An 11,926-nucleotide genomic window follows, 5' to 3' on the forward strand; every position below is an offset into this window, starting at 1 on the left:
CAAGGGGTCAAGAATGATTCTTATTCTTATGATGGCAGAACCTCAATCTGTTCTTGTTTTGGATGGTTACCCTCAATCCCAACTCTCTAACAACGATATCCTTCTTTCTTTCCGTTTTAAACGTTTTCTGGGGAAAAGGGAGGCGAATAATGGAGTTACTGGGTATAGACATTTCTTAGACTTCTGCATCCCTTTTTTATTATGATTGTAGAAACTAAATGTGGATGTAATTTTTAATGTACTTTTAAAGCCTGAAAATTCAGATTTGACTTGTATGAAAATATGTTCCGAAATATTGGAAATTCAATGTACACGGTTTTGAAATTGGTAAAATAATCATTTTCTGGGAATGGATACAAGCTGTGTTTTTTTGCCGGTAAGAAAGGAAAACAACAACGACACAACAGAAGATTTCAGCATTTTATGTGTGAAATTCTTGCAAAGGCAGGGGTACATCAACCCCATACAGACCTTATTCGTATTCATCACCTGAAAGTGCCTTCAATATAATCAGTTACATTTCGTTCAAGCCACCTCTAGAGCAGAGCAGAGAAGCATCTGACATTTAAGTGAAATCCATCAGACACCCTATAATGTACAGCAAAACAGATAAACTAGACTTACCCATCATTCAATTCTACTGTATTCACTAGACTTCTAAAGACAACCCCCAAAAGAGATGAAGATGTCAAGTCCAAGCAGTTCCCTGTCGGATAAGGAAGGTGTAATCAATCAGTGGAGCACCTCCCTCATTGTAGCCAGTCTTTTCTTTACCATCATTGCCGCCTAGCCTGCTCACCGCCCTTGGTTCACATCTTTCAGTGCCTTAGTCCTTCCCCACTTCTCTGGTGCGGAGTAAGCTTTATTTGCTGTCTTTTTGGTACCGGCACAGTCTTCCTTCACGCATCATTTTGGGCAGCTGTCCACAAACTGAACAGGATAATGAGATCCCTATATCTGCATGACACAATCATTCAAGATCTCAAAAAAGTGTTTATGTTCCATCTCTTGCAGCCGCTCGTGTTTGATGGCAGTTGCTGATGATGTGAAGAATTGGAGAGATCCATCCAGCTAGATATTTACAATTGAGTCAAGCCATTGCAGATCAGTAGACGGCGTTGCCATTCAGGTGGTCTAGAAATAGACTGATCCCCATCATTCAATTCTACTGCTTTCACTATATATTTACAATTGAGAGAACTCCCATCGCAGATCAACACTATTCTCCAACCCCCATAAGAAGAGATGCAACATCAACAGTACTTCTAAAGACAGATAACCCGACACAACAAAATGAAAAGAAGTGCCAACGGACACGAACAAATGGGATTTCCTTACGAATTGTCCTCTGAACCAACTTTTTGCTTTTTCCACTTGTAAGCAGCTTCCAAGATTTTGAGATTTGGAGCCAAAGTCTCCTCTGGGAAGAGGTAGTCATAATACTCTTCAAACCTGCAAAGATCATCAAAATCAGAACCATCCTAGCTATAGAACATTATAGAAAATTTTCATGCAGGCCCAACAAATCCCAATGAATGAGATGCTAGCTACTCAGCCAACTCCAAGGTCTTCAAATATATCTTTCATTGCATTATTATATACTTGGATTATGCATGATACCCTTTCAGAAAACAAAGCAACAGAAAGATGGACATACCCAGCTGGACCATCCTCAGATTGCACAGGTCTCTTCTTTTTGAGCTTCTTTGGTAATTTATTCTTGACTAGATTTTCATCTCCAATGGTGCCAAAGCTCTTTTCCATTGCATTCCACTCTTCCAAAAGCATGGCCCTTTCCTCTTTCAGTTCAGGTGCAGATGTTCTGAAGTAGTTGACTGCCCTTTTGAAGACCCCTGTGAGTGACAAAATGATCAACACCTAGATTGCAACTGTGCATCAGAATTTCAAAAACAATATAGCCATTTAGCTTTGCTTACTTCTAGCACGTTGAAGGCATTGCTTCTTGTGTTCTTGAATGGAAGAAAAATCATTCTCCTCTGCCATAATTTTACCACTGTCCTCTCTGTCCTCCCCTTGCAAAGCAAGAGAAGCTTCAAACTTTGCATAGCTAATCCAAACCTTTAAGTCTTTGGTTCGATCCAGCAGCCTTTCATACAGTTGTCTGGTTCTTTCGTACTCACCTTCTGATATGTCAAAATCAATGTATGCCTGTTTGCTAAGGAATATTAGTACCGGAAATTTTCACCGTCTGTTTTTTCCTTTTTTTTGGGGTTTGTGTGTGTGGTTATTTGCTCCAGAAAAGAAACTAATTAAAAATTATAAAGAAACATAAAAAGATAATCAAAATCTAGTATAGACAAATATATGAGTCATCATGGAAGGCAACCATAAAATATTTCAGAAGCCAATGACTTATTCACACAATGAGATTCCATCCAGTGCACAAGGTTCAAAATCTTGGTTTTGAGGCTGGCCTTATTCACATGATGAGATTCCATCCAGTGAACAAGGTTTGAAATCTCAGTATCCAGGCTGGTTTCGGCCAGCCTTGTAGCTGAATCACTGGTTTTACCATCTCACAATGACAGTCGAGATAGAGTCCATAAGTTACAGTGGTGCTACCTTGTGCTCGATAATAATAGAGATAATCTATAAGCTTATTTGAGGAATCTGACAATGGAGAATCAATCTTGGGAAAGAGATAGAAGAGGAAGAGATGGAGAATGGGCTAACCATATATTGGAATTCTGAGGGTAGAAACACATCCTATTTCTTTGTTGTTAAGCAGAAGGGAATGATGCGTGACAATTTGGAGAAAGACAATATTCTGGCAGTCAACTGCCAAGCATACTTCTCAATCTCTTATTCCTAAAGTTTCCAAGTAAGAAAATTGGAATGTATTACATGGTAAATCTTGTTTATTAGTTCTATGTACCTCCTATGGCTACTAATCACCTCTTTCCAACATAATCCCATAACCTTTTTGTTTCTGCAAAACCCCTCCAAATTCCCCCACCCTTAATATCAGCAAAAACAATAGACTACAATTCTATTGAAGAAATGTATGAGTAGTTGATTACAACTGAAGATTTATCATAACCCCAAACAACGACACAGGATATACAAAATTACGCATCAAATTGACAACCATAAAAAGATGTCTAAAATCTATTTAGTGTATTACTTATGTCTACCCAGCTGTCACACTTATAAAATCATATGATCACCAGAGACACACACAACATGACATCCTTTGGGGCCAAAAACTTTTTTCTTTTTCTTTTTCTTTTTTTCTTTTTTTTTCTTTCTTGGTGGGGGGGGGGGAGGTGAGGGTAGGCAAGAATTGGCTCAATAAATATGAAATGCAACAGCCAACTCCAAAATTCAGGATTCAAAGAACCTTTTATACTGCACTAGCGCAAATAAGTGTACTGCATCAACCAATAAAAACAATTCCCGAAGCTATGGATAACCTCTGCCAAGCCATCAGATGTGCGATTGGAGCCAAAGAATAAAGTGAATGGGGAGTTTCCATTCTATTCTTCTTTTTTCAAATAAAGAGAACAGGGGCCACTGGAAAGTACAGATATGTCCCTAATCATGATATGAGTACATGTACAAAAAATGGTAGCAAAATGCACCAGGGTGGCAAGATAATAGTACATTGGTAAAGACTAAAGACTAGGGAAAAGAATTAGGACAGCCCAAAGTAATCTGGGTAGTAGAGAGAAAAAAGCATGGATTGACTTTCACTTAACAATGCTAAGACTTCTCATAGAGTTGAATGGAAAACCAGGATTCACATAACCTAGAAACTAAGAATAAAGTATTGTAACCCCCGCACCATAACTTCCACAATTGAATGGATAAAACTAAGTTGAGTTGAGATGTAAAAGTAATGTCCTAAGTTTGTACGCCTATAAAGTAATTCCAAAACCATACCTTCCACAATAATTCTGGCAAATCCAGTGCAGGTTGGGCAATTGCAAGCTCAAAAATAGATCTAGCCCTTTCTGTTTCACTCAAAGACTTTTCCAGCTCAGCATATTTGCTCCACGCATAGCAGTTCTCTGGTGCCCATTCTAAATACTTCTCATATAATTTTCGGCAACGATCAATATTCCCAAGCGCCAGCTCTATCTCAATATATTTCTTAAATATCTGATTTTGAGAGGCAAGGATATAAGCACAGACCATTCTTAAAAACGTGATAGTTTATCAAAACAAAAAACATCAACACATACCTTATCTTTGGGGGCCTTCCCAATCGCATTTCCTAGTATTAGTCAAGCAGCCTTCAGATTTTTCTGTCGTATTTCAAATTGGGCAGCCAATAACCAAATTTTGGCAAATGAGAACTTCTCGTGGGGTATCAGCTTTAGGCACTCCCTATGCAACAAATCAAATAAGACATAATCCAATGATATTAGGAACATCTATCCATGTAAAAACCATTACCATTTGCCAACAAAAGAGAGATACAAGGGAGTAAGTTCATGTGTATTCCTTTTATGTAAACCAATGATTGGGATATAATGAACACCTTTTAAAGTTTTTTCTGGAACTATAAAAACTTACAGAGCAAAAAGTTTAAGTTGGTGCAGTACCATGCAAAAGCAAGGATTTAAATATCTGGATTGGATTAGATGGATCAGATGCTACAGATTCAGTAGATTGGCTGATAACACCATTTTACACTAAAGGAGCATCCAGTATGGCCAGATATGTCCAATCAGGTTTGCAATCTGAGTTTTATCTTTGAGTTAGAGACACATCTCAATAAAGAGGAATTCACAGATTAGGCCAAACATGCAAAAACTCAACAATATTGCCCCCTCCCCCACCCAAAAAAAATGTATAGCAGCAATAAGGTCCAATTTTAAAATTACCCCAAGGAATCAAAATCATAATTCCACCCATAATCACCCAAAACTTAAGCTTAAAACTCACTTGGCTAACTCCACTTGAGTGACCTTTGATATGCAGCTGGGGGACCTCTGGATCACTTGGCAAATATTCACATTTCAAGGGGGATAACCATGTTATAATCTCATGCTGAGCCAACCAGTAAGTGGTCACCATTCATTACTACTGTATTATATTTTTACAATTTTATTTTCAAAATAAAGATCTCTAATTTTTTTTTTTTGGGGGGGGGGTGCTTTTATACATTTGAATGAATGACATAAACTTTCCAAATAGCTTGGGGATGGGCTTTTTTATTTTTTATTTTTATAGAATTAATCATTTATAAAACATTTGCACATTGCATACAACTGAATCGAAGGAAAGAGGACAGGTACTACTCGAAAGCGGAAAAAAATACCTGTAGACTTCTCTAGTTCTCCCCATATCCTGTGCATCAAGCTCCTCATATAAAGCATAATTGATCCTATAATGAAACACATTTAAACACACGATAACGACATGCATCCATCAGTACAAGCCAAATATACCTAAGAGGGAACTTGAAACATGGCAATTTACAGCTCAATATCATCAGGAAACATACCACAAGTAAATGTACCGCTGCCAGTAACGCTTCTCTGCAGCTGGAGGAACATTAGCAATAGCACGCTCGTATACCTCCCTGGTCCTGTCCTTGTTTTCCACACTTTCTTCAAGCCGGATATAGTCAAACCATGTGTCATAATTTAGAGGGTTCTTTCTGACCTCTTCTTCGTACTGGAATCTCCTCTTTCCCACAATCGCATCCTCTATTCCCTGCTTATCACCAAACTGTTTCTCAAATGCGACAAACTTTTTATAGAGATCCTCAGCGCTCCCCTTGGGTATATGGTCAAGTGCAAATTTATAAATGCACCTAGCTCTCTCTGTCTCCTTGCACATTTCTTCGAATTGTGCAAATGCCAAAAACAACTGTTCAGCCTCCTCATCATCTGCCAATCTCTCAACAGCCCTCTCATAGCAGTTCCTAGCTCTAGCCACTTCTCCATTTTTCATCTCAAATTTAGAATATCGAATCCAACCTCCAACTCTGGGGTGACACTGCACAAACCTTTCAAATATTGCTCTAGCTCGCTCAATCTCATTGTAGCGAAGCTCGAACTTAATGTAAGACAGCCAACCTTGGTGGTCGGGCATCCATTGCATCCACCGCTCGAAGATCTGTCGAGCCCCAGCAACATTACCGAGCATCTCCTCCATATGAATGTACTTGTACCAAAGCTGATCGACCCGAGGAAGAAGAGTGACGGCTCGATCCCACACGTTCCTCGCATGATTGATGAACTTGTTCTTCATCTCGACTTCCGCATATTTCAACCAAAGAGTGTGGTTTCGATAATCCACCTCCAAAGCCCTTTCCCAGACTGATCGAGCACGAGCAAAATCCTTCTGGGATTCCTCCCATTGGGCATACTTTATCCATACTCCAACGTTCCATCGAACTCTTCGGATTAAGTCTTCGAATTCTTTGCGCTTGCGCAGACGATAATCTGCAAGCTCGGCTGAGTCAGTTATCTTCTGTTTAGGGGGTCTAATTTCTGCTTCTTCACGTTCACGAGCTTCCCTCAAAATCTGCTCGGCGGTAATCTGTATAGGAGCTGGAGTTTTATTCTTAACCCTGGTGGGTCGAGGGAGTTTAACCTCCGTCTCCTTTCGAGTAAGGAACCCCAACGAGGGGTCTGATTCTCTTGTAGAAGCCATGGAAATCAAAGAACCATAAAACGAGAATCCGCAAAAAACGACCCTAGTCCCTGAAAACAATACAGAGATCGACAGAAGACTAGCTGCGGCGAACTTTGCCGAGTGAGATGGGACAACGCAGAGAAAGAAGATGGAGAAGAGACGAACCACTGCAACAAACTTTGGCGAGTGAACTGGGTCACCGGAGATAGAAAAGATGAAGAAGAGAAATCACTCGCAGGAACGGAGGCTACAGTCGAAGCCTCGTTCCAGAAGAAGAATTGGAAATGAAATTCCAAAATTCAAAAAAAACACAAAATAAATATTCAAAAAACCTTGAGTTATCCTTTAGAATTAGTGTCACATAAGACCCCTTCTTTTTAACACCGTTAGTAGTCCGTTACTCTTGTCCATCTATTTTACAATATTACAGTCAAAATATTTATTTTCTAAACTAAAAAAAACCATGGGTCCCATTACTCTTGTCTCTTTCTTTCTTCTCGAGTTTCTTCTTCTCTCGTGATCTCATCCACGGTTTCCTTTAACTTGTTGCCACCGCCTTTATTTTTACTTTTTTCTATTTTTCTTTTCATGAAAGAGGAAAAATGATTACTGAAAAAGCCCCAATACCACCGGGAAATACACATGCAACCCCTAGCGAACAATTTAGAACTTGCTTCAATAAATGCATTGAATATGTTCAACGAAATTTGCAATCGTCGCGAGATTTCAATCTCAACTGTTTGTTTTTAAAGGTAGAGATTGAAAATTTAGACCCAGATCTTGATCCAACGGTCGTTGTTTCAAACTGAACCGACCATTAAGCACATTTATTGCATTGAATTGAAGCAATTTCTAAACAATCTAGGCACATGAGTGTATAGCCAAAGGTAGTCGCGTGACCAAGTGTCTTTACTATTAGTTACAAAACCCTATGTTTAAAGATAATTGTTGATAACGAAATCATGCTTGTCCTTCCCTGTCACGTTCCTGCAAAACACATGCTCGACCTTGGGTGATCGAGGTACGTCTCCGACGACCAAGTCAATACCAATGATATGATCTCAACTACTCAATAGATAATTCAAGTAATTGATCACACAGAATATGAATACCTACTACATAAAGTCTGCGTGAGGTGCTTATATAGCTTTAAATATCAGAGTTAGACTCCGAATATAACTCTAAGAAGAGTTGTGTTGGAAAAGTAACTCTAGAAAGAGTCTTTTACTTGACTTATCATTTCTAGGAAGTTGGCAGATGATAGAAGTTTATCCTGATCGGGTACTCTTGACACGATGGTCGGACTGTCCATTAACACTATGGTCGAGACAACTGTATTGAACCCGTTGGTCGGACCGGTCAGGGTAGAATGACTATTTTAGTCATTAACAGAAGCCCCCCAGTCCATTGGAGTCGAGGACTGTGTGTTCGACCCAAGGGATTACATTACTCCCGTGCAGGGTGTCCTTGATCGATTCGATTAGGTACCTCATGTATTTCTTCTTCTACATTTCTTCTTCTCTGCTTTTTCATTTCTGCGTTTCTTGAGAAAATAGAAGTTGCTATTGCCGCTACGGAAGCTCTTTCTTCCCTCTTATCTTGAGGTTTTTGCTTCGATTTTCCATACCCAAACCAGTAAGTCCTTTGTTCTTATCTTTTTTTCTCCACACTTTTCTGTGGTCGAAAAGTGTTATATACTTGTTCGAGAAGTCATCGTGTTTCTGTGGCTGAGAAGTAATATGCTAGATAGCGAGGCAAAGAGTTGTTCAGCGAGCGAAATATTTGCATTAATGCTTGGGTTGGATCGACCACTTATGTTGGCCAATCTTGCCCTTGGTCCTCTTATACTTTATTTAGTTGTAAAATTCCTTGATTAACCTTGATCACGATTTTCACATTTTTTGCAACTTTATCGGAGACTCATTTGCTTTGTCTTCTTGACCCTGGTCGGTCTATTTGAGGTCGACCATAAGTCACTTGGTAACGATGTTCCATGTTCGGACCAAGGGACTAGATTTTCCTCTTAATCAAGCTTTGATTTGGTTTGGTGATTTTGCTCTACCAAGGCTGCAAGCGGTGCATTTATGGGGATAAGATCTTTTGTATTGTCTCTGTTTAAGCCAGTGTTCTAGTCGAAATGCATCTGACTTTTCATAGTGCTCAAACCATTGATCTGGTCAAACTGGTTGTGGTCGAGAAGAATCACCAACCTGGTCGAGCTCTTGAGCTTTCATTTGAAGTTGTTTGGTTGACCCTGCATTGGCCAAGCATTATGCTAATCCTTTCATAAATCCTTTAGTCTTCTTCATTGTCTCTTTGGCTATTGAATTATCATTGATTGAAGATTTTGCCAATTGCCATGGTTACCTACCCGGTATATGTAGATATATGTTCGACTACTTCCTCCGAGCATGGTAACTTGTCGTATTTACACACTACGGTGTTTGTGATTTATTTGGACACTACGGTGCTCGTAACGTATTTGCACACTACGGTGCTCTTGACATATTTGCTTACTACGTTGCTCGTCATAGATGTATTTGCACACTATATTGTCGGAAGCCTAAATTTAGGTCTTATACCTTTTTTATTTCTGGAAGCCTAAAGTATCTTAGGTCTTACACCTTTTTTGGAAGCCCAAAGTATCTTAGGTCGTACACCTTTTTTGGAAGCCCTTAGATCTTACACCTTTTCTGGGAAGCCCTTAGGTCTTACACCTTGTGTTCGGTTATTCCCTGAACACGACGTTTAGTTGAAGTAAATAGATCTCTGTGTTCGATTATTCCCCGAACACGATGTGAATTTGTAGTAAATAGATCTTTGTGTTCAGTTCTTCCCGTACACAATGTGAATTGAAGTAAATAAATCTTTGTGTTTGGTTCTTCCCCGAACACGATGTAAATTGAAATAAATAAATATCTTTGTTTGGTAATCTCTCATTTATGCATTATCTCATATGTCGAAGTATTCTTGTTCGGTATACTGAAGTAATGTGTATCGGTCATTCGCGGCATCCTTCCATACGATTGCTAGTATGTTGCTCGGTAGGTGGCTGTTCTGCCATACATTGTGCTTGTTCATCACAAGTGAATTTGAACGGGATGGAATTTGTGGTCGGCAATGCACAATTCTTTGTTGATACCAAACATGTGAAGTAATTTTCAGTGTTCGTTATTTATTATGTTCATCATTCAAGCCATGTTGTTCGGTACAGTTTGCTCAGTCATGAGTCCAAGTAATTGTTCATCAACCATTGCTTGGTCATAACCCACTACCCCCCGGGCATGATAACTTGGAGTATGATGAAAAATCTTTGAAGTTTTCATGCCTAAGGAATTTTAGGTCTTTTTCTTGCCTAAGTAGTATCTTAGGTCTTTCCTGCCTTAAGATTCATAGGGCCTTCCTAAGAATCTCAGGTCTTTTCCGCCTAATTATATTAGGTCATTTCTGCCTAAGAATTAATCTTTGGACTTTCTACCTAAATATTTTAGGTCTTTGTGCCTAAGCATAGCATTTCAGCATCTTAGGTCCTTTCTGCTTGAGAATAAATCTTGGGACTTTCTGCCTAAATACATTAGGCCTTTGTGCCTAGGTCTTTTTGCCTAAAAGTCTTAGGTTTTATCTGCCTAAGAGACTTAGGTCTTTCTGCCTAAGAGTCTTAGGTCTTATCCGCTTAAGAGACTTAGGTCTTTCACCTTTTTTGGAAGCCCTTAGGTCTTACACCTTTTTGGAAGCCCTTAGGTCTTATACCTTTCCTGAAAGCCCTTAGGTCTTACACCTTTTTTGGAAGCCCTTAGGTCTTATACCTTTTTTGGAAGTCCTTAGGTCTTACACTTTTTTTGGAAGCCCTTAGGTCTTACACCTTTTCTGGAAGCCCTTAGATCTTACACATTTTTTATTTTCGGAAGCCTAAAGTATCTTAGGTCTTACACCTTTTCTGGAAGCCCTTAGGTCTTACACCTTTTCTAGAAGCCATTAAGTCTTACACCTTTTCTGGAAGCCCTTAAGTCTTACACCTTTTCTGGAAGCCCTTAGGCCTTACACATTTTTATGCCTAAGGAACTTAGGTCTTTTTCTTCCCAATGCTGATCGAGTAGAGTTATTGATCTGGTCGTGCAGCGTCCTTCCAATATTGGTCGAGTAGAATGATTGTGGTCGACTCATAGGTTTTATAGTAGTCTTTTAGATTTGTACATTTAGACCTCTTTCGTCGAGCATGGCTACTTCTATGCTTTGCTTACAAGGAGGTCGAGATGTGAGATGTTTATCTCTCTTTACTCTCCCGAGCATGATAGGTCAAGTCTTTTCTGAGTTGTTATGCTTCATCCAGCTAGAGAACTTTTGCTTGTATGTAGAACTCCTTTCTCTCGATCATGTATGGTCGATTATATCTCGAGCTTCCATACTTGTAATTTTGATGATATTTTGCTATCCACGAGTTCAAAGGCTTTGAAAATATTGTATATAAGACTTTTGTTGTTGAAGCTAAATATAATATTACTGTTGAATTCCATAGCTAGCTGACTTAAAGAGTAATATTGCTTGATATTCCACATCCAATTCTAGGTTGTATATGGCGAATAATCCCGATCGTGCATCAATGAGTATGATGAAAGCAGCATAGTCAAAAATGATTCTTGAACAAGATTATAAATGTGATGATGGGTTCAGAAAATATATCTGAATAGTCTCATGACAAATATGTTAATCTCAATCAACCCATGTTTGTCTTCTAATTCCCATTCATATACAGTCGATGGAATTGAAGAGGAAATTGAACATATATATGATATGCATGGTAAATATAGATACCAAAAAAGGCCATGAACGGATAGGTAGAATAAAATTCTAAATTTTGTTGAATTGAGAAAGTGAACGGAATCAAATTTAGTTTACCGTAATTGCCACCAGAAAGAGCCCTGAGGAACCAGTAGTGTATGAATCAAGATATAAGAGCCCTGAGGAAGAAAATATCTTCTACAGATGACATTCTGCATCTTAGTGAACTTCAAGTCTTTTCGTTCATCTCTTCCACCTGCAAATTGATTTTTTGAATCGTAACTTTGTGTATATAAGAGAAACAATGGAGGATTTCGATATGGAAAATCGTCTGATGTGTGCTCAATATAAGCAATCCAATACGACGTGAGCATTTTTTTTTCCTCTACTGTCATCATAATTGTGGACGTTGATCTTGGAAAACCTGAATGTGAATCAGCTTGAATCACAATCCCACTATTAATCTGGACTCCATTAAATTGCATTGTTGTTGCTTCTCCACTTTTGAATTGGTAGACGTGTCAAGCACAACACT

At 38.9% G+C, this 11,926-nt stretch overlaps 1 protein-coding gene across 1 annotated transcript; it reads right to left on the bottom strand.

The window, feature by feature from the left end:
* Positions 1-13: 13 nt before the first annotated feature.
* LOC149019349 (uncharacterized) lies at positions 14-6,915 on the bottom strand. Its single transcript, XM_089153379.1, is given in 7 exon segments — positions 14-1,452; positions 1,658-1,853; positions 1,938-2,169; positions 3,904-4,122; positions 4,206-4,350; positions 5,288-5,353; positions 5,474-6,915. Coding segments are annotated over 7 exon segments (2,133 nt in total). The 5' UTR covers positions 6,631-6,915; the 3' UTR covers positions 14-1,334.
* Positions 6,916-11,926: the final 5,011 nt, after the last annotated feature.

The sequence above is a fragment of the Hakea prostrata genome, chromosome 4, assembly GCF_041222555.1.
Source record: "Hakea prostrata isolate BN-2017 chromosome 4, UWA_Hpros_2, whole genome shotgun sequence".
Taxonomy (NCBI): domain Eukaryota; kingdom Viridiplantae; phylum Streptophyta; class Magnoliopsida; order Proteales; family Proteaceae; genus Hakea; species Hakea prostrata.